Source organism: Struthio camelus, chromosome 2 (genome assembly GCF_040807025.1).
Source record: "Struthio camelus isolate bStrCam1 chromosome 2, bStrCam1.hap1, whole genome shotgun sequence".
NCBI lineage: Eukaryota > Metazoa > Chordata > Aves > Struthioniformes > Struthionidae > Struthio > Struthio camelus.
In genome coordinates, this window is record NC_090943.1 from 108690011 (window position 1) to 108717799 (window position 27789).

The 27789-nt window shown below is 36.3% G+C and overlaps 1 protein-coding gene across 9 annotated transcripts in view; it reads left to right on the forward strand.

Annotated features, from left to right (window-relative positions):
* Nucleotides 1–27789, forward strand: part of NETO1 (neuropilin and tolloid like 1) — an 86983-nt gene that overhangs the window by 21139 nt on the left and 38055 nt on the right. For all 9 annotated transcript variants that reach the window (XR_693463.2, XR_011139111.1, XM_068932067.1 and 6 more), the window contains 2 exons: nt 19754–19795; nt 19902–20029. Coding sequence is in view for 7 of the 9 variants with exons in the window: in XM_068932067.1 (XP_068788168.1) it covers nt 19754–19795; nt 19902–20029 (170 nt within the window). In the remaining 2 variants the exon portion in view is untranslated. The remainder of the gene's footprint in view (nt 1–19753; nt 19796–19901; nt 20030–27789) is intronic.

Consider the following 27789-nt stretch of genomic DNA (forward strand, 5'->3'; position numbering starts at 1 on the left):
GTTCATATCCCTTTGTCAATGGATATTAAAAGGATTTCAGTTGTTTTTGCTGCTGTTGTCATTTGGGTGATTTTTGCTTCAGCCATGGAAAACCATTCTCAGGACCCAATGCTGTAACTATTAGGAGTGTTCTCCTGATTGTTTACCTAAAATTATTCTTCATATGATGCCCCCTTACATTTTTGTTCTTGTACCAATGTCACTTATTAGCTTTGATAGCTCTTTTTGCAGCAGAGGTACAGAGCACTGCAGCATGGGCTTAAAGATGGCAGTCATGTCCTTTTTAAGATTTCAGTTTGCTTGGCTGTGCAAGCCAACATCATCTATTATCTTTTTGTGACATAGGCTCTTTATCCCCCGTTGTTAGTACTCCCCTCCTCCCTCAAATCCCCTTTCTGTATCTATTCCGGTCTCAGCTCATCCTCCTGGAATGACAAGTTGAACACAGACTTCCAGATGAGATTTTACTAGGATATTGAACAGTAGTACAGGCATGTGTGATTCTTTCTGACCTCCACAGGAAATATTTCTCTTGACTTACAGTATAGGAGATTATGGTGTTGCATGACTAAGTATTATTTGCAGCAAACCCACATGCCTCTGACAGAGTCTGGCTCTTCAGCAATATCTGTGAGAGAGCTTTAACAAACTTAGCTTATTCAATTCTAACATTGAAAGTTCTAATATTATTCAAAAATAATATAGAAAAAACCAAATGTTTAGATGAAGCTATTTTTTTACAACACCTTTCCCATTATTTTCAAAATAGTTTATGTTATTACCTGTAGCAGAATAACGAAAACTAAATCCTAGAGGAAGGGGAAGGTTTTCCTAACATATGGTCCTTTTCTTATTCTCTTCCTTCTTTCGGCCCTGCATAAATATGACAGTGAGTTAGTTGGGCTTTAGGTCTGATCCGGAGTGACTGTTCTTTACTTTGAATACTTTGGCTAGATGTGGAAATGACTGGTGAGCCCTAGACTGTGCTTTTTCCCCTAATAATTCTTGATTTATCTGTAAAGTCTACGAAGCTCTTGGAAATGACAGAGCAGGGAAGATAACATGGAATATGTACTGAACAGAAAACCTGGATAGGCTTCTTCCATGAGTTTTTGAAAAAAACTTATTGTCAGTTAACTTTTTCACTACTAATATATGTATTCAGAAGAGTACCTCCAAAACTTGTTATGTATCTCACTTTCTACTTCTCCTCCAAACAATTTAACATATACTTCTTCTGGGAAAAAATGAGAAACTTTTTCCTGATATGTAATGAGTGAGGTGCTTTTGAATACTTTTCAAAGTTATTTCAGTTCATTATCGTTCATTTGACTTCCATATCTGGCATATTTGCTATTAGCTCTTACTGGGATGCACTTTTGCCTGAGTGTGTTGTGGCCTGCTCCTGGGAACGCTGTTATCTATAACAGTTTCTCTTGGTGAGCTTGGTGATCTGGATGCCTCCAGAGATGCTGCTGACACTGAAGCAATTCTCTTTCTTTCCTTATCCATTCCTTGAAGGGCTGAATTTTCATCTTTATGAACTGTATCTACAGATTTCTGAGGTGTTAGGAGTATAGCCAATAAATCTTGACAATCACCTCCGTGCTTTTGTCTAATCAGCGTAACAGTGGCCCTTCTGTTAGGCAGAGAAGCTGTTTTCTGTTCCGACCACAGAACTGCAAGTGGCCCAATTCTTCAGCTGTCCATAGAGGAAATGATGTCTTTATGTTAAATATAAAAGCATGTTAATATCTTTTGTTTTCATTCAGTCCTATTTGTTAATTTGACAATTGCGTAGGTTTGAGCAGCTGTAATTGTTGATTTTTCTGTTCTTTTATTGAAGTATTTCTCAATTCTGAGAATAATAAGCAGGGCTCTTTATTGACATCTTTAGCTTTTCTTAACAGAGTTTTTACTCTTTGAAAAGCTCTTCTAGCTCCCTAATTCTCTTTAGAGAGTTGTATGCAAACCCTAGTTAGAAAGCTCTCAGTGCTATGTAAGAAAGAATAAAAGTTTGTTGTTCAATAATTAGGGACTCTGATTCTATATGTTGTATTCTTTCAAGAAGTCATTCACGTTTCTACTTCTAGAATTTAATATTTTTGTAATGTGCAATAAGTAGTAAATGAGTTATATGTATCAAATTAAAATATACGGTCTCTCATCCTTCAGTGTGTATACTTAACAACTGCTCAGCATTGGTTCGTTTTCTTAAGGTAGCACTGACAGGTGGTTTTGTCAAGTGATCAGTCCAGAGAGTTCTCTTCTGCTTACCAATACTTGGTGACTGTTATTAAAAAAGCTTTTTGTATATTTATAATTCTAGTTAGTGTATGTTGTCACCTTATCTGTTGTGATATGGATGAATATGATTAATGCTGATTTATTTAGTGATTGTTGAGAAATGGAGACTGTAGTTCTTTCATCTTCAGTATCACATTCAAGATTCTTTGGTGCTCATGTCCAAAAGTAAATCATGGTTACTTCAGCTTTGATAAATATTTACCCTGTCTTATTTTTAATTAAACTCTTAAGTGGTCCATTAGAATTTCTGCATATTTCATCTCCCTCTCTTTCTCTCCTTCTCTCTTTCTACTGTGATATCCAAGAGCTTACAATCTTAGTATAGATACTACCATACTACTCTTATAGAACAGAGAAATAGTACCATTCATGTTTTTTTTTTCCATATGCAGAACAGTGACAGAAAGATTTCAGAGAGGAAAATCTCATCTGTACTGTTTATTCTAGGCAATGTGTGTACAACTACACAAGAAGTCTGTGGGAAATCCAGAGCCTTAACTAAGTTTCTATTTGCTTATCCTTATTTGTATTTTCTGTCTTTCTGTGTATAATTTTATTCTACCTCAAGTTACTGACAACTTTATTACATATAAAGAACTTTACCTTATATATACTCTAAGAAGTTATAAATAAACTCTATCTCAGTAACTTTGTTTATGACATCCATATGTATATAAAAAATGCAGGCGTAATTATTCTAAAAAGGAACACAACAAATTGAGGAAATGAGCAGTTGCATCTTTTAAGCCCAACCCTAAAATAATCTGAATAATCTAAACTTTAAAATATGGAAGTGCATAATTAAGAGGCATATGACAATGAAAATGGGTCCATGCAAGAGTCATCTGATTATTATGAGTGCTGTTTAATGTTTGCGAACGCAGATTAGGTTAAAGATTTTTTTTATTCTAATATTCTTTCCCTTTGTGTAGAGATATGCCTTTAAAATCTCATAACTAGCAAATTTTCAGGCCAACAGACTAAAATGGTCAAAAAGTTCAGTCACAAAATATAGGATGTCCAAGAGTATAACATCCCTATGTAAAGTTCCAGAATTTGCCAGCCCCCTGTGGTCTGTTTATATAATGTCAAACAATATAATTTCCACTGCATCTTGTAGGTGTTTTATTAGACTACTTTGAAAAAAAATTGTCATATAATTTTCATTCCTATAAATCTTTGAAATCATCTTCACCTGCAGAAAGACACTAGCTTGACCATTACTTTTCTTTTTGGAGGAAAGTTAATAAGTCTTCTTCGTTCAATTTATGTTCAATGTGTAGATATTTTCAATTTACACTTTTTTTTATTGTTGCAAGTTCAAATGTTAGGTGTCTTTATTTTTTTCTCTGAAAAAAAGCTTTATTTCATTGAGGTTCTCAGACCAAATAGGAATAACAGCTACTATTAATCAGTACTGTGAATCCATTAAAAATCTCTGAAATTACTTTCATATATGCCCAAAGATAATTCCAAAGCATTAGCTTCAGTTTACAGTACGCACAGAAAAGCCACTAAAAGTAGCCCCAATTTGGCAAGGAACTTAAGGTCTAGACTACCTTTAAGCATGTACCTAAATCTCTGAAATCTCTAGGCTTGAGAACCTACTTAAAAGTATGCGTGTTCAAACACTCTCCTCCTTTGCTTATTTTGGAGAACTGAACTACCATTTCTTCAACTCTTTTCATGAACTGAAAGCTAGTTTTATAACTTTAATCAAATAATGTGGTCAATGTAGAAGAGATAAGAAAGAGATAGAAAGGTAGATAAGAAAACACTTTTTCATGGTGAGGTTCATTGAAGCAGGTTTCCCAAAGAGGCTGTGGAGTCTCCATCCTTGGAGATACTCAAAACCTGACTGGACACAGTCCTGGGCAACCTGCTCTAGCAGACTCTCTTTGAGCAAGGTGACTGGACCAGATAAACTCCAAAGGTCCTTTCTAAGCCCCAGCTATTTTGTGATTCTGTGTGATTCTGTAATACATATCAATGCTGTGTTTGTCTATTCGACTAAAGTTAATATAGCCTTTGCAAGGCTCAGCTCATACACTGACTCCTAGTTTTCCTCTATTTTCATATTCTGCTATAGTAAATTGATTTTTTTGTCTGGAGTTAGAACATTGCAGTTAGTGAATTCGTCTGTCTTCCTGTGCTACTCTACTAGCTATACCTGTCCCTCAAAAACACCTCAGAATTGTTTGAAATGAATGTATTCTCTGTATGTAAATATGTATGATTTTCTTCACCTGTGCTTGTGACTAAATTCATTTAGATAAGTTTTTCAGTCTAATTCATTTGTTGATTAGGTTTACTACTTGTAAAATTAAGTGATAGTGTTTCTGCAACAATTTGTAATGATTACTGGCTCCTGTCCTTGACTTTTCTGTTTTGAATACAAAATAAGCTTTCCTATGGACTTTTATCACATTTCTTCTACTTGAAAACAACTTTTTGAGAAGAATGATCATTTATTGACATGAAAAGGGGCCTTTTTTTTTTTTAATATTCAACTTTGTTCTTTTTTTCCTAAAATTGAAAGTTAAGCTCCCAGGCATAAACTCCCCAAGCGGAGGTACCTAGGAAAAGCCACAAAGATCTTTAATATCTTATGCTCTCTGCAAAAGCTCATCTCCCAGACCAGCTGAATTTGGAATTCAATAGAAGTCACGATCTAAAAGTAGCTACTTCTATCATATGCCTTTTCCAAAATGGAGAAACTCAGAGTTCTTGACCATGAAGTAGCTCAGCTGCACATCTTTCAAGGAATTGGAGGTCTTTGTCTTCCATGATGTGTATCATTGGCAACTACAGCTATTTATCAGCAGTTTATTTACTCTTTAGTAACCTCATTTATTTATTCAGCAATCTGTAGGCAACTGAAAATAGCTATGTTCTCATTTCATTTGTTTTCTCAATTCATTTAGGACTAAGCATAATGACATTTAGGTGGTGAGACAACATTGACTGAAGTAAATAAGAATTTAAGCAGAAGAATAGGATTCAGGAAGAGTAGGATTTAAGAAGTTTAGTTTCCTTGTGAATTTGGCCCTTCATTATCATTCAGTTACATTTTTTATATTTGTATTGCCTGGCTGATTTTCTTTCCTTTCCTTTGATTTAAAAACAGAACAATACTTAATTATTTGCTTGAAATTGTATGCTATAATCAGAAAGGCCATATTTTAAAGTTAAGCAGATAAGAAGATATTTAAAACTACTTTAAAACTGGCTTTTGTCATTACTGAATGAAGACTACAGGCTTCCTTAACCTCTCTTGTCTTCTTAAAGTCTTTTTTTCATTTTTAACCAAAATGGTTTCCCTGAAGTCCAGTGTTTATTTAATATCTATAATCTGATGCATAAAAGCAGTATCTCCAATTTTAGACAACACAGAAAAGAGTAGACTTCAGCTACACAGAGTAAATTCTTCTCTGGTTTAAGGATGTGACTCTGCTCACATCAATGAAGACAATTAGACAGGTTGAATTTACCCGTGTACTATGATCTGCCATGCTATTTCCCATTTGACTTAAGAGATCTGCACAATGGCGTGAACATACATTCTAATTCAGGACCTTTTGTTAAAAATATGCTAGTCATTCATAATCAAATCATGTAACATTACTGTCAGCAAAACTACATCTGCCCTTAGAGAGCATTTCTCAAGACAGACATTTTCAATTTCATATTAAAAATGCATGGTATAATAAATACCACAAATATTTGCTACCTTTTTAAATCAAGAGACCCAAGGCCCTCATATTATTCTTGCTCTGAAGACTCTACTCAATTATATTAAATGCACATTGTTTGTATGGTAACAGTGTACTCTGCAACTCACTGGGTAAATGAGTGTCTGACGTTTTAGTGTTTCCTCAAATAGATTTGTAGAGGAGAGTCTGACTTCAGAGAGACAAAATGTTTTGGTCTATGCTACACAGACTAAAATGGGGCTCTTGATTAAAGAATGTTTTTAGTGTTTAGGGCAATAAAATCTACCAAACAATACAGAATACTATCTGAAAGGAAAGAAATTCATTGCAAAATTGTAGATATAAGTAAGTAAATGCTTCCGACCAACATTTAAAATATATTGCTTCAGAGATCATTACACATTAAGGATACATAAAGGTTATTTGAATACTTTGTGGTCAACAGATTTCATTTAATATTCAGTGAAGATTTGTGTTAAGAAAGATTGCTCGAGTCATAAGCAAGATTATGAGAACAGAATTGCCAAATATTTTCTGAGAAGTTGGATTCAAATAAACTGATCTCTGTGGCATATGCATTATTAACAATTTTTACCAGCATGACAGAAGCAGGCAGTCTAAAATGCGTTATTCTAGTCACATATTAGTCCCCTAGATGACACTGAGAAGCCAGAAGTTGTTGTGTAACAGGACTTACAAACATCATTTGCCAGATGTTATCTGATAGTTGAAGCTCAAGAGACAATGTTGTCAAATCTGCTGGTTGCAGTATGTGGGTTAATAAAAGATTGTATCATACCATTTCTTGTTTGCTCTTGATTTTTTTCTCTCCTTTCCTGTAGCTCATCACTCTCCCATATGTGGAAACTGATTTTAAAAGAGAATGCAGAAAAACCTCAAAAATATTTTGTTGTATAATTCTGATTTCAATATGTGGATTAGACATTAAGTTACTAGCTGCTATCAGCTATGAGGTCTGAACTGGAATTAAGTAAAATAACTTTATAGTTCTCTTATAGCATGTATACTGGTTTAGATTTAGTTAATTTGAATCTTTGTAATTGTATGTTCTGTCCCCACATTCATATATTATAGTAATATATTACTTAACATTAATATATTTTTTGTGTGCTAGAATATTGCATTTCAGTGGTATTAAAATATATATTTCAGTTATTTACCGAATGTTTTCAAATGAAAAGTTTTATTCATATTTGAGATTTTTTTTTTATCACCAGAGCTTTAAATAACTCTTTCAAATCAAGCTAGGAAAAATCCTGCTATTTGGCAGCCAAAAGCTTGATCTGGTCAAATGAAATTTAATTATTGCCTGCCTGTTGGATAAGCTGCTGACCTGTACTTTAAAATCCCAAGCACTGTGACTGACCATCATGTCTGACATGCTACTGAAAATGAAAACTGCCCATTTCTTCTAAATATCACCACATGAAAAGGAGAACTGGGCAATATCTAATCAGTATCCAGTTTGCCGTTCTTTCCCGAGGCTTCTATTCAGTTAGTTAACGACAATTAGATATGACAATATTGGATGTGGTATGATGTAGGTATAGGTTACTTATGAACAGTACTTTTCCAAAGTGCCACCCACTGGATCACAATGGCCATTTCATGGTGAATGTGATGCGAAAGACCAGTTTTCATTCTCTGCATGAGGCTGAACCAGTTGATCAGTGTAGTACTCAATAAATCCAAAATTCTAAATTCCAGTCAGATCATACTCCTAAACTTGCTTCTGTTAGAATCAATACCAAAACTGCCACTAAATCCTGTGGAAATTGGATTGATGTCTCACACTAGCAGTTTCTGAATATGGAAGAAACACTGCAGATGTATTAAATTTCATGGAAACTATAATTTTTAACTCTAAATTCCCAAGTTATGACAATAGAATTTGAAATATAGAAAAGATATACTGAATATAATCGTTATTTCACAGGGGTAACTGGGAGTAGGGTTTCTGAGGTGAGGGAACGTCAGAAGTAACTGAGTTTTTATTAGATGTAAATCTTAATCTATTCAAACTCTAGACCACATATCCTCAGTTGCTCACGGGCCTCTTTTAGCTGAGAACAAAATAGTTTGAGATTCAGTCAGTGGACAGATGAGTATGTGTGTAGCATAAATGAGTGTTCAGAGAGGAGTGAGGATCCATTGCAGGATCTTGTTTAAAAAAAAAAAAAGAAAATAAAAAAAACCTCAAAGTAAACAGTTAAAGAGCTTAAAGACCCTTTATGTAGAATTCACTGTCCTGTTGATTTTTTCATGTAAGGATACAGCCAAACATCTCCTACTGCTACTGATGAGTTACAATTTTTATTTATTTATTTAAATAGAAACCATTTTGGGCTGGACTTGGCATGAATTATGTTCGTTTTAGTCAAATACACTGTAAAGCATACAGTATGGCTTTCTTCAGAATGATAAAAGTCCCAGCAGATCTAGTGTCTTGTCTCTAACAGGCTATGTCTATGCTGTCTCAGTACTAGCGATTAAGCATGGTTTGTACTGTCCTCTGGCATTTTTAGTTGCTTGACGTTGGAGCAAAATGAGCAAAGGAGAATGGCACTCTCATGAAGTTGTAACCCACAAGAAGCAGCTGAACTGTGAAACCAAAGACCTAGCAGTAAAGTGTTGGGTTTTCCTGCAAAATTTCAGAAAATGTTGAATCTCATAATAGCGGAAAGAGTGGAAGGGTTATTAGTCCCTTCTCACATAATATTTGTAGCCTTTAAATATCTGAAAGTATAATTAAATGTATAATTAAATGTAAAATTAATAAGTAAAGAGGTAGTTTAAGTAGGAGTTCGTAGTTTATGACATAGAGTGTTAAAAAAAGATGCCTTCTTTCTGAGAACTCAACTATACTGAAACACTGTCCTTAAAGAAAACTGCTACCCTGTGTTGCTGAAAAGGTGGAGATGCAAAAGAAAGTGCAAGTAAGAGTATCTTTCTCTAAGGCAGGTCCACAATATCTCTGCAGATAAAGCTGATGAAAGCAAATGTTCTCATCCCGCTTTGTAGATCTGGGAAACCTGCTCAGGTCAGAGGATACGTACTCTCTGAAACAACTTTTTCAGGCAAAAAAAAGTCCTTCAGAAGGTGACCAAAAGAGTAGCAAAACTATTTTCTCTGAAAGCTATACTGTTATGTGTGCTAAAAGTCTTCAGGACAGAAGACACATTTTTCCTGCAGATGTTTCTTGGGCTTTCTTAGCATTAACGTGCCTCCTTCAGCAACTCATTGGGCTACATTAGCTTTTGGGGTTCCTCTTCTTCTTCACTGAAAATGTTAATTTTAGCTGCATTGCATTACCTGTAGTGGGGACACATAATAGCGATTAGAGTTGCAGATTTGATTTACTAAATACAGTGAATTCCTTTGGCTTTTTCCTTTAGAAATAAAGGAACATCATTGGAACAGGTTGCCCAGAGAGGTAGTGGAGTCTCCTTCGCTGGAGATATTCCAAACCTGTCTGGATGTGATCCTGGGAAACATGCTCTAGAGGACCCTGCTTGAGCAGGGAGGTTGGACTAGATGATCTCCAGAGGTCCCTTCCAACCTCAACCATTCTGTGATTCTGTGATTCTGTGAAATAGAGCAGTCAGGCTCCAGTGGAGTGAGTGAAAGTCCTGAATATCAAATAAATTTCCTCATTCTGTGACATTGGCTTTAGAAGCACAAACTGACTTTGTTATATGAGAGCTCAACAATACAACTCATCCAATAACTTTAAAATTTTTTCCAATTCTTTCATTTTCTGGTCTAAGGGTCCTATTTTCAGGAGTATTACGTCTGTTTTATCTCCTTCTGGTATCTTATAGAGCCAGATGATTAAGCAGTCAGGGTTTTTTTCAAACACAGTTTGGATTCCTTTCAGTGTTATCAGATAAGGTTATTCACTTTAAGCCAGTGTCCACCTGGTGCTTTGCTAGACAGTAAGGGAAAATATTTGGAGATAGAACAAGAAGTCTCCTGTTTAACCCAGAGATGATCAGTTCAAGGAAGTGAACTAGATGAAATATTTCAACTTTTCATGTGAGACAGTTATCTTCACAAAGATGTCATAGCTTACATGCCACAGCTGGCATGGCCAGCTGCAGCAAGGAGCTGTGAGTAGGTACAAACCTCAAGCTGACGTTTCTATTTGTATTGGAAATGGGTCTTAATGTGGGGTCAGCTATAGGTTATTCAGTACTATCTGAAGCAGCACAAGGAATGGCAAATGTATTCTGTTGAATATAATAGTTGATAAAAATGTATCTTTTCAAAAAAAAACTAGGAATATTGCAGTGAATGAATCATTTGCTCTGCTGTAAGGTCTGGGAATTTTTTTTAAATAAAAGCTAAACCCAGGCTTCTGAGGTACAACTAGGAGAAGGCCCTTCCTCAGTCATAAGGCAGCAAGTGTTACTTTATATTGGCAAGTTATTCCCAGCAAGTTCCCTCTGTCCTAGGAAATCAACCCTATGAACTGAAGCAGCATGAACAGCACTTCTGAAAAGATATGCAGAGTTATCGCACAATGGTAGCAAGCAGAAACATTATGTAGACTGATTCAATCTGCAGAAGTAATGCCTAGCAAGCAGTTGTGGTTAAATACTCTGAATCATTTTTTCCATGACTTTTGCAGTGAACCAGAGGCGTTACTTCCTTAGGCTGGACTAGGAGTCATCTCTACCAAATCAACGAGTCAAATCCCAAGCCTTAGTAGTATTATGCTGAAACTGCATAGCTAGGCCCTACTTAGTATTCAACATCATGCAGGAAAAGCTCCATAGTGCTCTTATGTTACACATCTTTCTTCCTAGTCAGGTTCAGAGACCATTAATCAATCACAAGAAGCCGCTGGGATATTATGTTAGGAAGATTTGTAAGAGATATTGCCCGTGATGACGGACAGACAGTCAGCCCCAGCGGTTAGGTCAGCCACGTGGTCCCAGCAGAGGTTCCTAGGCTGGAGAGCTCAAAGGGAGTGATCTCGTGAGTGCGGTCATTCTAGTTTCACACATTCTTCAGCAACTGGCAGATGAAGGCATACACAGTCCCTGAATTATTTGTCAGAGGATCATTTTTCCCTGTGTTTGCACACACAAAACGTGCTGCACAAGGGGAGTCTGATTTCTCATTTGGGCATCCAGTTGCTGGTATAAATATTTGATATAATAAAAACTGTCTGCCAAATAATCCCACCTAGATCATTAAGAAGGCTCCCAGACTTCTTTTTCCACTCTTGCTCTTTGCTCTATAATGCAGTACCAAGAAGCACTTCTCACTTCTGGGGTTTAGGTGCACATCTCAAATATGTCCAAACACTGTATGAGAATGAGACCCAGGCTAGCATGAGTCCTCTTACATCCTGCCTATACAAAATTTACGTTGGAGAAATATGTGACACAATAGACAAGGGAGTGAAGCAGGCTAAGATCTCAAAGCATGCCACTGTGTGCATAAAAAGAGAAATCTAGATGCAACATCTGCATCCAAGTGCTTTATCCCAGTGGAATCCATTCAGGTCACTTCTTCCCTACTCAGTTTGACCAGTCTTAGTAACGGGTTAGGATAAAGTCTACTACTTGGTTTGTTTTTTGTTTTTTTTCAGATTTATGCTAAATAGCGCTAAGAAATTATGTAAAGACATGAAGACGTAGACTTGAATTTTCCTTTTCTGATGATATTGCCTTTTCATTTCCAAAATCTTATCAAAGAATAAAGAACTAACTTTTGATATGTAAATGCCTGGCTATTGCTAATATTTATAATATATCCCATGTAACTAAGGCCACCATAGTTGTGCAGTTTGTAAATCACGGAGAAAGAGGGGGTGGCATTATAATATGCTCTGTGTATATATACACACACATATGTGGTATAATAAACTAATTACAGTATAGGGATACTTTGTGAATATAAGCTGAGATTAGTAAATGTAACATAAGAAAAACTAAAAAATCTAGTTTTAGAAATCATACTTCTAGGAGGTAATTTGTACTATTTTAACAATATTATTAGAAATCTGGCTAAAATAACTAATGTATGTTGACTGCATTTTTTTTCCCTGTGACTAAAAATGTTGTATAATGTATTCAATTTTTTATTTTCCTTTTTATACTTTTATACAAATTTCTTCCTAATACAAATAGCAACTGTGCAGTTTTGTTGTGAATTACAACATCAAAAGCAAGATAAAGTAGTGTCTCCTTATGGAGATGCATCTTCCAAACCAGTATTTCTCAAACTTCTCCAGAATACAAAACCGTTTCGGCTTATTTGTCTCCATGTGACTTCTTGGTGGTCTCAATATCAGATAGAACTTAAAGGTGAAATACTAAGAGTCATGGTCACTTCTGCATTTGCACTTACCACCTTTGAATGTTTTCATGCCCTTTGAATTTTTTCATTCCTCAGCAGTTTGAGAAGCATTGCTTTAGATTATAAATTCGTAGCCTCCAGAATAGCTGCCCTTGCTCACAGTATTGTTCTTAAAAGACAGTACACAGAAAACAAAGAGCAAATGCAGCACATGCTATTACCCGCTGTAATAACTATAGAACCTTTTTTTCGGGGTGTCTAGCAAACTATATACTTTTCTTTTTTTCTTTTTTACATAGATGTATTTATTGAGGTTTCAACATGGCTATGGAGTTGAAAAGATTAATCAGAACAGATTTCCTTTTCAGCTAGTAAAGCAATAACTTGTGTGTATTTTCACATATCCATTTCTTTTAGTATTTTTTAATTAGCACTTTTCCCTCACTCTCCCCAGCAGAATAGCTAAGTGCCCTTTTTTGTACACCTCACAAAGAATGTTTATTTATAGAAACTTTTATTTTATTTCAGAATTGCTTTTATGATGCTTGAGCATACTTTTATTTGTCTTTTAAAATCTTTCACTCATTATCTTCCAGTATTTTCATTGTATCATTATTAAGAGACAACCATGTAAAATATCTTAGAATAATCCTGCTATTCTGTGCTGAGTTCTGCAAGCTCTGCTTTTGTAGAGCAGAATGATGATAAACATCTCAAGAATGCAGCACTGCTTTAGGCTCTTAGAAATCATTGCAAAAGACATCTGATTCCATAAACTTGAAAATAAAGGATGGCTCTCTGAATACTGCATTTCTGTTTACTTTTTCCTGTACATTTGCATTTAAAAGCAGGTCTCTGATAAGTTCAGTAACTAAGAAGTACACATTGAAATTTATTACTTACTGTTTGCTTGAAGCTTGAATGCTTATTTCTAGTCATACAAAGACGAAAAAATGAAAAGGTATATCTTTATCTGTCTGTTCAAAGAGTAAAATTCACAATGAGTAAATTTCTTTTTTTTGTGTGTGTTCATGAGCATCAAACCAATCCAAAACTTCTTTACATTTTAAATATTGACACTTTACCATGTATAACCTGATCAAATATCTCCTTCATTTTTGATTTTATAGAAAGAGGGAAAGTAAAATATCTCACAAGTTATTCGCAAATCAGATCTCACACACGCACTAGAATTTTGTGGTACACATATTTCCTTCATCCTAATTCTGATCTCACAGTAGTTGCTCATATTTTTTGACTCTATATACTGCAGATATAGACAGTTATTTATAATTAACTAGATAGTAGGCCAGATATGGTAAGAAAAATACCAGGTTAACATTCCACATTTAGAAAGAGGTATTGAAACATCTATTGACTTAATTGATTTGACTTACAGGAGTCAGGTATCAATTTTTTTTTTTTTTTTTTGGATATCAGTACAAGCAGCAGGTTTGACATTGGCAGTGCTAGAAAGATTGCATATGAACTTTGGGTGAAAAGTTAAAGAAACACAGATGAATAAAATATAAGAGGTTTATTCACAAATGTGTGTATATGTAAGAAAGGATATACTATATTTTTTCTGTATAACTTATGATTTCTTTAACTGTCTTACAGAATCCATATATGAGCATAGGTGAAATAATTTTGATAACTGGGGATTTTTTTTTGAAAATTTGATCTGACTTTTTAAATAGATTGTAATTTACAATTATAAAGCTGATTTTTTTCCCGGATAACTATTTTTACTTGTGGTTCATGTTTTCCAACAATTTAAAGAGTTAGATGTATCCCCTTCCTTTAATTAAAAATAGACAATGCAACACTGATTCTCAAATATTCTGAAACATGTTACACTTTTAGGTGCAGAAAAAAATCACTCAGCACATACCCTAAATAAATTACTCACTAGCACAGAACATGTGCAGTAGGATTTATCATACCTAATTCTAACGTAAGTATTTATTAAAATGAATTTGTACCTACTTCTACAATCCATGCAGCAAGAGAGCCAGAAAACAATTCATCCTGCTTTAGATAACTAACTGAAATTGGAACATATTGTTTTCCAAAGGTATCCATCTACTAAGACTATTGAACGTACACAGAACATAGGCAGCTAACTTGGACTGAGCCTCTGATATTGGGTGAAATGAATCCCTTGCAGAGCGACACAAGTTCTGGAATAGAATAAAATGTTTGGTTAAGTTTAGGCTGCTTATGGAGCCTGTGATCTATGGTGACATGAATTTGCTTTTCAAATTGGCATGGAATGATGTGTTAATCCACATCTCCGGCCTGTTTGTTGTATGATTGATGTTAGGTGCAGGTATCTGTGGTATCTGTGTGTGTATGCTCACTGAAGAATATATGTTGGGCATATTTTGTGCAATTAATTTTTCAAGTCTGCAGAATCATGTGGGTGATGAACAGAGACTAGAACTAATTTAGTGCACGTTACAGAATTTTTGTTGCATGAATGTTTTTAATGTATGGCAATTACACTTTTGCTGGATTTATTGCCAGATGTGAACTGAAACAATATCTAATTAACAGTGTTTTCTGCCATAAACCCTCTACTTATATCATTACACCTAAACTATTTGTTGAAGTGAAACGTCACTATTTGTTGACTTGTAATGCGTGCTTGACAGTTGTGTGCTTACTTGATGTTTACTAAAGTCTGAAAGCGATAAGGACAATCAGCGTTCATTGAGACTTTACCTTTGATTTTTGCTGTCATGAAAGAGGAAAAGTGAACTAGGTACTATATTTAGGAGAATAGAATAAAATGGTAGGCAGGGAATCCAGGTAGCTGGCCAGTTTGGAGTGAGCTTCAGTGGAGAGTGAGAAACTATGTGAGTCAATGCAAGCAAAGGTGGGCAAATGCGTCTCTGTGTGAATGTGCCACAGATGGGCAGCCACATTAGAGGCTGCAGTTTATTGAAAAATAAAGTCAATTATATACTTTTGGAAGAGTTAATCCACTCAATCTACAATCCGTTCGTACTTTACAATTGTCCTATTTTATTTCATAAACTGTTTGAGCATTCAGGCTTCTAACTCATGACAATTATCCTCCTGTTTTATAACTTGAATTTCATGCTTGCCAGCAGTTTAGAAAAAAAGACTTGCTTGAACTATAAAAATAAAGAAATGTAATGTGATTTCCAAGAGATGGATGTAGAACAGATCTCACAGTCTGCATCCAAAACACCTTCTGAAGCCTTTATGAAGACCTAGTGGATTTATTTGAAACTGGTCTTAAATGCTACAGATTTTTTCCATTTGGATATATATATTCCCATGTCTCATAGCAAAATCCACCAGACCAGGTCTCCAACCTGATAGAGATTTATCTAACGTCTGTAATTACCTTAGATTTTTTTTTTTTTTTGAATAGCAATGTTACTATTAGGCAGTTCTGGTGTTTGATTATCTTTTATTGGTTAAGGAAATCTACATATTATCACTGTTTTCCATCTGGACCACTCAGAAGTTCTTCATTCTGCTGATTTTCCAATAATTCTAAATAATGTGGCACAGATTTTTGCATTTCATAAGAAGCTTCAAATGTAATTCTGTGCTTTACAGAGATTTCACAGAAAATGCTGTTAACTTAATATTTCAGGAATATATTATTTGTGGAATGGGTTGTAATATGTCACCAAAGGAAATTTTTGAGATACTTTCACTTTTTCCAGAGACAATTAAAGCTTCAGCAAAGATCCACAGAACTTACTTTGGCTGCAAGGTCTTCTATTTACATAGCTCTTACACGTTTTCAGATTTCTAATGGAAATTCTCCACTTCCTCTTTACACATTTCACTTCTCCATTAGAGAGACCTTCTCCTTAAAAAATCTTCATGTGTTGCAGTCCCCTCAAGTCTCTTATTTTTCTTTCTCATTATTGATGAGCAATCTGATTTTCCACAGGAAGATTTCCCTAATTTTCCCATGGCTGTCATCAGCTGCAAAAGAAAGGACTGGCCATCTATTAGAAGTTTTAGCCAGTCAGTATTTATATATCTTTAAAAGGTTCTGACTCAGCCAGACTGATAATAACTGTTTGATTGAATTATATACAGAAGAGCCGCTAAAGTATAGTGATTTTAATGGTAAAGTATTTAAAAAACAAATATTTGATGAGTAAGTATGCTTAAATATGGTTGAAATTTCAGCACCCCTGATAATGCCTTACTATCAGGTTGTTGTTTTTTGCTCTAATATTATTGGTATATTATTAATGTTTAATGAAATACATTACCTCAATATATGGGCACCTCGGGTGTCATACATTTTATTTAACTGTTACTCTTATGATGCTGACAAGTTGCAAAAGAATCATTTTCAAAGTTGAGCACTTATGTGTCCAAGGCAGTCTACTATACTTCTAGGGCTTTAACAGATTCTGCCCCTGTATATGGTTTTGTTACGACTGTATTGTTAACAGATGAGAACATTCTTTTGGCTTTGTTTTGTGCGTAACCTGGATTATACTTCAGCCTCATTAAGTTTCCTGAAGGAAGCCATTTTGCAAATAAACAGTGTGTAGTGAAACAGTGGGTAGAATGAATCTTACGTCTAGAAAACAATGCTGTTCCACTTTATTTTTAAGAGAGTTGGACCAATGCCTTTTTCCTCTTGTTTAATACAAGTTTTTAAAAAGATAATATTTTATATTACCAAAATATCTTTGTTTTATATCCTTACCAGGATATTTTATTTTATATCCTTATTTTATATCCTTACCAGGATAATAGTCTTTATTTATAGAGCAGAATGCTTCCCAATCTGCTTCTTTTGGGTACTCACTAACTGAGACCTTTTTCTCAGGTTCAGCTCGGTGTTTTTCTATTCCTTCACTCTGTACAACATTATGGTGAAAGATCACCACTGCTTTCCCAGTCACCACTTCCCTCTGTTGTGAGAGCCACGAAGAGACTCTGAAGACCCAGGGAGAGGCTGTGTCCTTCCCCCAGCTGTGGCAGCAGCTACAGCATGTGAACACTTCACGAGGATATATGTTTAAATATGAACACTGCCTCAAACCTAATTTACAAAAGGGCTTACGTTGCCTCCAGTGAGCAAAATGTTAATATTCATTTTCCAAACAAAAATTTTATGTAGGTCATAAGGAATTAGACTTCCAAACCCATTTCATCAAAAACAGAGATGGGACCCCCTTGCCACTCCTAGTACAAAGCACCCCAAGTATGTAGGGAGTGTGAGCAGACAACCACAAGCACTCATGGATTCAGTACCTAGATGTCCCTCCCGAGCACTGCTCAGCCAGGGGGCTCAGCCAGGTCTGTCTCCCGTGCCCAGAATTTTGGAGCCTGCACACCTTGGTGAAGAGCTGATGTACACTCCTTAGAGGGTATGCTCGGACTCAGAAACTTCAAAGGAGAAAGCTGTTCACCCTCCCTTTCTGATACACAGCTTATCTCCAACATTCCCTCCCCCAACTCCCACATGCTACTTCTGAAATGGCAAGGTCAGCCCAAGCAACCAGGCACGTGGAGTCTTGCTACCAACAATCCTTTGTGTGAAAACTTCCTCATAGAGGACAAATCCTATCAGGGTCTTTTCCTCCTTCCTTCCTTCTCTGTGTTATGCTTCTCTGTGCTTTTCCGATGTGGTATTTTCAGTAGATCAGAGCCACCCTGCACAAACTCTAGGACAGCAATTAGAAGAAATGCAAGGGCTACATTGTATATCGTTTGGATGTTAATTTGAACTAGCAGTTAAAGTAGATTTCCTTTAAGTGTCTTGCTTTCAGCAATAGGTATGAACATCTGAGTACCTTAACTGAAATATTTAATTAAATTACATTTTGTTGGTTGTTATATCTATCTTCCAATCTATTAGACTGCTTAACAATTAATGCTAATTGCCTGCTCCATTATATTTGCAGTCTCTTAGGTTCAGGAGTATTTACTAAAGATTTATATTGTGCAACCATAAAAGATAGCTGGAAGAACAAAGGCAGCCTGGCTGTAGTGACAGTTTAAAAGGATGTTCTTACACTTCCAATTTTGAAGTCAGTATATTCTCACTGTTTAGGCTGATCTTCCTCATACAGCACTAAAGTTTCTATTTTTGATGATATTATTTGGTTATGATTCTTACTGTATGGAATAGACTGAGGCAAGAGGGGAACAGTAGAATTTTTTTTCTCCATTTCATATATTTCTTAATTCCAAAGTTTCTGTTCATTGTTTTAGTTATAGCTTTTGATACACCAACCCAATTCTGGAGCAGTGAAATCAGTTCCATGAGTATACTGCATGGCTCAGACTACCCTGGTTTTCTTCTTATGCAATCCTTTTCAGGCTTGAGCAGAAAGTGGTTCAGGAGACGCTCAGTGCAGAGCGTTTGTTTGTAAATGTTTTTCACCAATTTTAGAAGACCAGATCCTCTCCAATTTCCACAAAAATGTGGAGGCCAGCAATTTTATTTCTTGTTTTCTTTCACTTTTAAGTGAAAGAAAGTATAGCATCTGCACGCTAGGTAGAATGGCAGTGCAAGAGACAAAAACTCCAAAGCAAGACTACTCTATTCTGAAAAGATCATCTTCTCTTCAAATAATTTAGCCTCTTTCACATTTCTGGTTTTGGGCAGTATCTTCAAAGTAGGCCAAATTTAGTTAAATGCTGATTTGTCTATGGATACTTTCCTATTGGGGCATAGATCTAAGGCCAAACTCATTTTAGGTAAGTGATGAACCCAGCTATAAAAGCATGACACAAAGCATCTTAGACATTAAAAATAATCATGTATATCTGATCCAAAAAAATTGCATTTATTACCTTTGTTAACCCAATGAATTCTATGGTAAATCCTTATGGTATTTATTCCTGGAAGAATAAATGAGTGGTTCTGACAAAGGGAGTGGCTTCTCACAGTCAGTGGGGGATGGCAGAGCATTCATAAGCACAGAACGAAATTTGGATTTCTCTAGCTAAGGTGAGTGTTATAATCATGCTGGGAAATGTAAACTAGGCAAAGTGATCCTAAATTAATCTGTAAACATATCCTCCTTCATTAAACTGATGTATTAAAATATCAAGTGGGTATCTCTGCAACCTTCTTGCCTGCTGGTGCATGCAGAAATATTTTTGAACTCTTCTAGAAGAGAGAAAGAGACAGAGAAAATTATGATCAAAGGAAGTTTTTATAATGGAAAATAAAGAGAGCTTTATATGATACTATCAATACTTTCTGCATTACTAATATCTATTGCCATAGTTTTTAAACATGTCTTAAAAGCAAGGCACATTCACAAAAAATACATGTGTAATTATATCACTGAAGTGCATTGTCAAATTTTAGCACATTGACATTATTATAACTAGGATATTGAACAAAACTAATTTTCTCTTTCTCAATTTTTAAGATCCAGATTTTAAGGACCTTGGCGTTTTGAAACCATTGCCAGGTTGGTATGTTGGTTTTTCATAAAATTTGGAGGCCTTTGCCCTCTGCTGTAGAAAATAGTTTTGCTTGCTGTTCAGGTTTCATTTTTATGGTATTTTGTTATTCAGTTTGTGAGTTTGAGATGGGAGGACCTGAAGGAATTGTGGAATCTGTGCAAATTGTCAAAGAAGGAAAAGCTTCTGAAACTGAAGCAGTAGACTGTAAATGGTACATCCGAGCACCACCCCGATCCAAGGTCAGTCCTTCATCCACTTGCTGATTTGCCACTTAATTTAAGAAATTGACTTTTCTGATATGGTGTGCATTTCTTAGTACAGATAGATCTTACTTAATAACTTTAAGGCTTGTACTTGTAAACTATTTTTTCCTTCTGCTGTTGAGGGGTAATTTGTCATCTCAGTCAAAATAACCTTCTTTCTCTATAAATAATGATGTGGGCAGCGTTAATATGGTTTTTGTGCCATAAGTAATTTGCTGGAACTCATCTTTAATTTTACTCATATTTTAAAAGAATCAGCATGTCTAGTTACCTGAGAAGTAAGCTTATCACTTCATTTTTCAATATATTTCAAATATCTAATAGAGAGACTACTTAGGGAATATTGCTGGCTGCCTAAAGTCATCTTTGTTTCTCATTTGTCAACTGTGAGAATGGAGCCACAGTAGATTCGCATTCCTTTATATGAGGCCTTCGGTTCCTTTATTTTAGAGCCACTGACAAAAAGTCGTGACCTTGTTTTCTCCCACAGTGGTCAGCAAGCCATATTTTTGTCACAAACAGAAGAGGGCTTCAGCGGATTTAAAGATTATTTTCATGGATTCTGTTTGAGTTCCTCTTTTATCCACAGTTTATCAGTTATTGTTTGGTCTAATTGTTTCTGGCTATACTATCATTTCCCCTCCTCTGCAATTGGAATAACTTTGTGCCTCCCACCTACTTTAATTCACTGCACTAAAGGCAACTCCACAGTGTATTTTTGCTAGCTGTCTTTTATTCGATAAGAAAGGTTTTGCAAACTAGAATTTATATATCTATCCATCTCTGCAGCCTTTAAGGAGATTTTTTTTTTGTGTAATCCCAGAGTAGACTACATTGAATATATCTGACTGTTACAGGAGGAAGGGTTTCCAGAAAAGAAAAACGAAACTGTTCATTTGTTTCAGCATTTTTCTACTGTGAAAACTTAGAAGAGGAATTGAATAGCTGGCTCATAAAGAATACAGATACATTATTTTCATTTCTTATATTTTTAACTTTTGGATGAATGCAGTATTTATAGAAGTTTTCGGTTAAATAGGTGAGGTTCCCATTCTGCTAGAGTAAGTAGCTATACTTGTGAGATGATTGAACTGATGAATGATTATTGCACTACACTCTGTAAGTACATAGGTGAGAAAGTTTAGTAGGTAAGAAACAGATAAACATATAAAATCTTGTTATCAGCACAAATAAATAAGCTAATACACTTGTCTTATAGTCTTAATTTCAGTTCATACTTAGTTTGTCAGATAACGTCATCGCGATAGTCATTTTTGATCCAGCTCTAAAGTTCTACATGACTCAAAGTCCTGCTAGAAATCCTGTATTTGTTTATGTGTAGGATTTATCCAGACTTCAGTCTTGATGTAAAAATACAAATTGTGCAGCCATGTGACCATATCCACAACATGTAGCAAAAGAATGCCACAGTACTACTGTTAATAGAGGGTTAAAGATCTTTTAGTTCTTTGTGAACTTCTATACCTCATTTAGCTATATTCCGTTTCAAAATATATGGACCAACTGTAGAGCATCTGAAAAGGAGAGCAATGAGATTGCTCTAGAAAGCATGATGAAAGGTAGGAAATTATTTAATGATGTGATGTAAAGGATATTGGGAAGAAGCCTGTTGCCAGACTTAGTATAAATAAAAGCCTCTTAGAAAGGGATGCTGTGATGTTCATTTCTATAAGATAAGTCATGGTCCTGCATTGCAACAGGAAGATTCAGGTTAGATATTAAGGGAAGAAAATTTCAAACAGCAAGGAGAGCATTATAAATGATTGGTTAAGGAAATTTGTTCAGTCAGCATTGCTAACAGTCCTTAAGAGCACCTTAGACAAGCAGCTATGAAGAATGAGAGAAATGAAGCTGATCCTACCTGTAAGCAGAGGAGTGGGTTGGGTCATGTCATGTGGAACTGTGCTGCTCCCATATTACACAATTTTCTGGATAGAGAGAAAGGACAATAGAAAGGCACATAAATCAATGTTTCCTAATATGTGGAGGAAAAGCCACAAGTTAGGGAATCCAGGATTCAGCTTAGACTTCAATTTATAATGTAGTTTTGATATATATTTTATACATATACAGTCCTGGTATTGCCATACTGCGAAAGGTTAAAAAATTCTCAGATACTAGGGAAGGAATTAGTGGACAGAATTTAAAGAAATCTTCTGCGATGTAGGAGCTATAGAGAGAATGTTTATGGGCCTGATTCTGTTGCACTAGATTTGAGAGTGCATACTTTATAGCTGGCTTCCTTTGTACGCATCTAACCTTGAACTGCTGGCGTATTCATTGTAATAAGTCAATGACATCATTCTAATTTATGGCACCTTGCACCTATGAGAACAGGCTACTTCCCAGCTAAGAACAGTAAGGACTCAACAGCCGTCCTTACCTCCACGTGCTGCTGTGGTTTGGGCTGCACAATTTGTTACTGGGAACTATGCCTAAAAGGCCTGAGTTTCTCAGACAGAGTTTGGGTTGGATCTTTACACCTTTACTTTCTTAATTAGACTGCCAGAATGTAGGCTGTTTGCAATTTCATTTGGCTTTAGCTCATCCAATCTGAACTTCTGCAGAAGCAAGTCCCCTGCGTGCTTTGCAATTGCAAATTCAAGCCAAATCTGAGCTCAACATACAAGCAATGAGATCAGTCAAGGAGTCTGAATTTGAGAAGTGTAAGCCTGAGCTTCAACCTGACAGTCTGAGTGTAACATTGCTGCTATCCTTGCATTGCAGTTGTGAGAAAATGCAATCCAATGCAAGTTGGAATAGGATGGAGAAGGGAAAATTCCTTGCACACACTTTAAATACTGAGTCATCACCAACTACCATATACGCAAGAAGTAAAATGCTGAAATTGCAGGCAGAACTGAAACTTTCTGAAGTGCATGAGGACAACAGAAGGCAGCTTTAACATTACCGCAATCTATATGTAACCCTGGAGCCTTATTTTTGACAGTGACTGGTTGTGTAGTACGTGATTCATTTAATTGTTCCAAGTCAATTCCTGCTGAGTCAGATAGCTGTGTATCTGGAGTTCAGAAATACTGGGAGATCTGCACTTCATATCAAAATGGATTTCCATCAGTACAGACAAAGTGTGGAGAAAGAAGAAGAGAGCTGCTGATTGAATCTGGTAATGCCAACCTACCCAGTGCAGTAAAGAGCTGCTTAGAAGGGCCATTCCAAAATTCATGGCCCTTCATTGTAAAATAAAGCCCAGAGAGGGACTGGATAAGCTTATTGCACTGGGATTTGAATAACTTCATAGATAGCATTGGCTACAATAGTAGGAGAAGAAAGAATCTGCATTTGCGGGTGGACAGAAAGGAATTACAAAAGGATATTGGTGTTTTCTAGCTATCTACAGAGCGTGAAGTCCTACAGAAGAATAAGACCAACAATAAGTATTTCTCTAAGTTGGAAGTGTCAGTAGAATTCTTACAAGGACCTTTAGGAAAACAGAATACATGTTTGTACTCATGTAATGCTCCCTTTGATAGAAAGTTGTTCCAGCAAGCTATCACTGTATCATATGCGGCCGCTGAGAAGTTTCATAGAAAAAAAGAGACATCAGAATTTGACGGTACAAGCAATAAAACATTTACAGAGATGATGTTCTGATGTTAGGGAAAAATAAGAAGAGTTTATAATCAGAAGTTCTAGGCAGTCTGGGAAAGAGCAAGAGCTGCCAGATTACAGATGGACAAGTATTAGCTTGAATTCTGTCCAGTGGAAGCCATCTATTCAGGTGGAACAAGAAAGAAGTATATTTAGATCGGGCAAATACTGAGACCATTCTCAGTATACCTACCATAAAAAAATAAAATAAAGTTGTAAGCTTAGTAGGTAAAGTCATGCCTAATTCTGTCACCTCATCTGAGCATACCACTAGGCAAAGATATCTGTTGGTTGAGAAACAGAAAGATTAATTAATAAAGGCCTTAATTCTGACGTATAGCATTAAGGGCAGGAAGGGCAGGGACCTCGCCGATGAGGGGTGCAGCCTCGCAGCACCGCAGGAAGAGCAGAACAGGACGAGTGATGGCAGTTGGGGTTGGCCAAGAGCGCAGCTGTCACCAAGCAAGTCTGCAGTGACGAGGTCAAGCCATGAAGGCAACTCGACAAGGTGAGGTCAGGACCAGTGAGGCACCAGCCTGGGTGCAGGCAGCCCTGCAGCAGCATGTGGGCCAGGACTGGCCGCTGGGCTGAACTGAAATGCCCCAGCAGAGGCTCCTCACAGCCTTTTCTCACAACTGCAGTGTGAGCCGGGGATGCCCCACTGCCCTGAATCAGAGGCGAATCTGAGGACAGACAGCTGAAGCGCTGGGAGAAAAGAGTTTGCAGAGCTTTCCCTCGCACTCAGGGCCCCGACGAGAGCAATCAAAGCTGGACACCATTGCTTAATTTATCAGACATGCTAGCAAAAGCAAGTATTGCTGTGCTCAAATGGGGAAAGAAGGTATAACAAAGACACTTAAGTATTTATTTACAAATTCCAGAGGTACAATTCTGTATAAACCAAGCTGATTAAAATAAAACAGTTTCTGTTCTCATGTGGAAAGTGAAGTCTCGTGCTCTGGGGCGACACCTACAAGAAAAACAGTTTAAGCTGTCAGCACTAGCAGACTAGCATATCTCTAGTTGTTGGAGACTTCTTAATCAGATACAGAAGAAAAGCTTTAAGTAGTATGCTAAAACGTAATGGGAAGCATTTAGATGGTGAAATGTAACAGAGAAATAGGAGTAATTCCTATTTCAGAGCCAGAGACATTTTGCGCTAGCTTCAGATGAACTCCATCTTTGACAAAGCTGTTCAAGTTTGCTCACATGGAAATACTGTAAATAATAAGAATTAAAAAAAAAATTAATAGCATATTCAAAGTTGCTGCTTTGGAACAGGCTGGATGAATTGTTTTTAGACAAGTAGGAAATACTTTTTAGCTATGTTACGCTGTTAAAATCACTTCTTTGAAACAGTTTTGTTAAACAATGCTGAAAGTCAAGCTACTGTGTGTACAGAATCTCTTCTAGCAGATATGATAATACACGTGACAGAGTAACACTGCCAACAAACCAGTATTAATGTAGTGTGAATCTATGTCATTCAGGTTTAGAAATACAACCAATCTCAGTATCGTCAGTCCGAACAGTTGTTAGGAAATGCAATAAAGAATCTACCGATGAAGGTAGTAAAGTATCTACCAAAGAACAGCAGAATCAGAAGGAGATCTACGGTTATCAGTGTTAAAAAACAGAACGGCACTGAGGAGCTGTAAAGGTTGTCACTTGGCAGTGTTTTGCCACAATTCAAGAGAAAAAGGAGAATGTCTCAGTGGTTAGAACAAATTTCAGTTACTGGGGACTCACAGAAGTCTGAAGAAACAGAGAAGACAAAACAGAAAAGTCTGAAGAGCTTCATTTGTCCAGGAAAATGGCATTTTGATGTCTAAAACTGGCTGCGAATCACAGAAGTTTTAGAAGAAGTGCCATATGAGGCTGGCACCTTAGACTGTATTCTCCAAGCCCCAGTAGAGAGGAAAAAAGGAAAAAAAAAAGAGGTATGGAGTTCTCTGTTTGGGCAACATGATCTCAGGTAGGAAACAGCAGGCGGAGGCAGACGGAAGTTAAGGAACCCAAAAATGTCAACCCGCCCCCCCCACCAGAACACGCACTGTTAATGCTTCCCAGCTGAAGTAATGCTGATTTCCCAAGGAAACGGTTAGGGTCCAAGCAACAGGATAGGCTGCTTCATAGAGAAATTCAGCATTGTTAGTAAGCCCGCTTTTTGGGCTGGTATACTTGAGTGAGGCTTTTTTTGTCTTGAAGATTTGTTAGTATAGCACAATCTGGACCTCTCAGACCAAATTATTGGCAGTACCATCTTGAAGGTCTACTGTTGATCACACGTGGCTGGACCAGATGCAGAATAAATCAAGGATTATACTTGGTCACAGATCAATGGAGAAGGGCAGAGGACCATAAGTCCTGCAGTTATGGGAGAATCAGCTGAACCTAAAAGCTGAATGTGCAAAATCTGGAAGTTAGGCCCTGATAAAGAGGAGGTTTTTATTTCATATCCAAATTATTTTTGACAGTTGAATGAGTGCTTTTTCACTGTGATTTCACTGCGGTTTATTCTTTATTTTGTTTTGCTGTATTAAAAGAGACTGAATGTCTGCACATATATTAAGTCAGATATGCTGGGATATGGTTTGAAGCTTTTCTTGACTGGCTTGATCAATCATGTTGTCAGCCCTAACCTTCAGTGATTGATTAAAAAGCAGAACTCATCAAAAGTGATTCACTATGAAGAGATTATAATCTGACCATTTTACTGAGGTGATATATTATTCATAGTTTGCAACTATTGTTTTTTTCTAATATATGCAGTCAGGGGTTTCTGTTGTTTTCAAATTTAAATAAAAAATAGCACACCTTAACCTGCATTTCCTTTTCCATTATTATGATGGCAGTACAAACCTTAAAGGTGACAAGACAATTATTTAGACTAAAATGTGACTGAGTGTAAATTACGTATGGCACAGTCACAATGAAGCTTTATTGCTTTTGTTGCTAATGGCATTTGTGATGACATCTCTAAGCTCAGTAGAAGTTAATACCTGTGCACTAGCAGTCTGTTCTTTTTCTCGAAGTAGGGTTGAATTGATGATTTAGGGAAAGGATCTTCTTAAAGTTTTACAACAGAATTGTGAAAAAGAAGATTCAGTAGTTGTGCTTCTACTGTCCAGTAAGGTGTTCTCTGAAATAAGAAAGCTGTGGCTCTGCTAATATGATAATGTGACAGTTCTTACAGAAATATTATCGTTCCCAGTGCTCCAATTGGAATCAATGGCAAAATTCTCTGAGATTTAGTGAAGGCTGAAGATGGCTGTTGAGTTTAAGTAAACTTTGTTTGTTCGTTGGGGGTTAAAGTTTCTTATCTGCTACTGTTGAAATAATGACTAAGATCAAACTATACGAAATTGTGAGAAGTAATGCAAATTTTTCTCTCACTTTCTGCTTAATTTCTTTTAGTGAGATCCTCACACCAGTGAAAGTAATGAGAATCTTGCCACTGACTTCAAAAAACTATGTATCAGGAACATTGTGCATTGGATAACTGTTTGTCATTAGCTAAATGTGTATCATATAATCAGTTTTAGTCTTTCCATGGGGAACTCAACTTATTAGTCATTTTTCTCTGCCACTATGGGTCTTACACCCAAAGACAGAAACAACGGCAAATATAAAAGAACCATAACAATTGGCAGAGGCATGCAGATGCAATTGAATTACTTTCAGCTCTTTAAAACAAAATCTGGTTCAATATCAGGTTGTCAGTGTATAATCTGTTTCGGGTTTTTAAAAATGTGCTAAATCACTCCAGTCTTAATCTATGGGTCTGATCCAAATCGACTTAAGTTGATGGAAAGACACCCATTGATTTCACTGAGCTTTGGATCAAGTCTTCATTACTTTATACAGGATTCTGGGCATAGTCAGCTACAAGGAGATTATGAGAACGAAATTCCAGGTCACCTCAGAATATCAGGAATTTGTGACATCTAATTTCTGAAACTTCATGCCACTGTAGAAGCTGCCATCTTTCTAAAGGATTTGACATAGGTTCTGAAGTCAAATATTTCTTTCTGATAATCCTGGTACTTATCAAATCTGTATTTCCTATAACAATTTTTGATCTTAGCTGAATTTAACACACA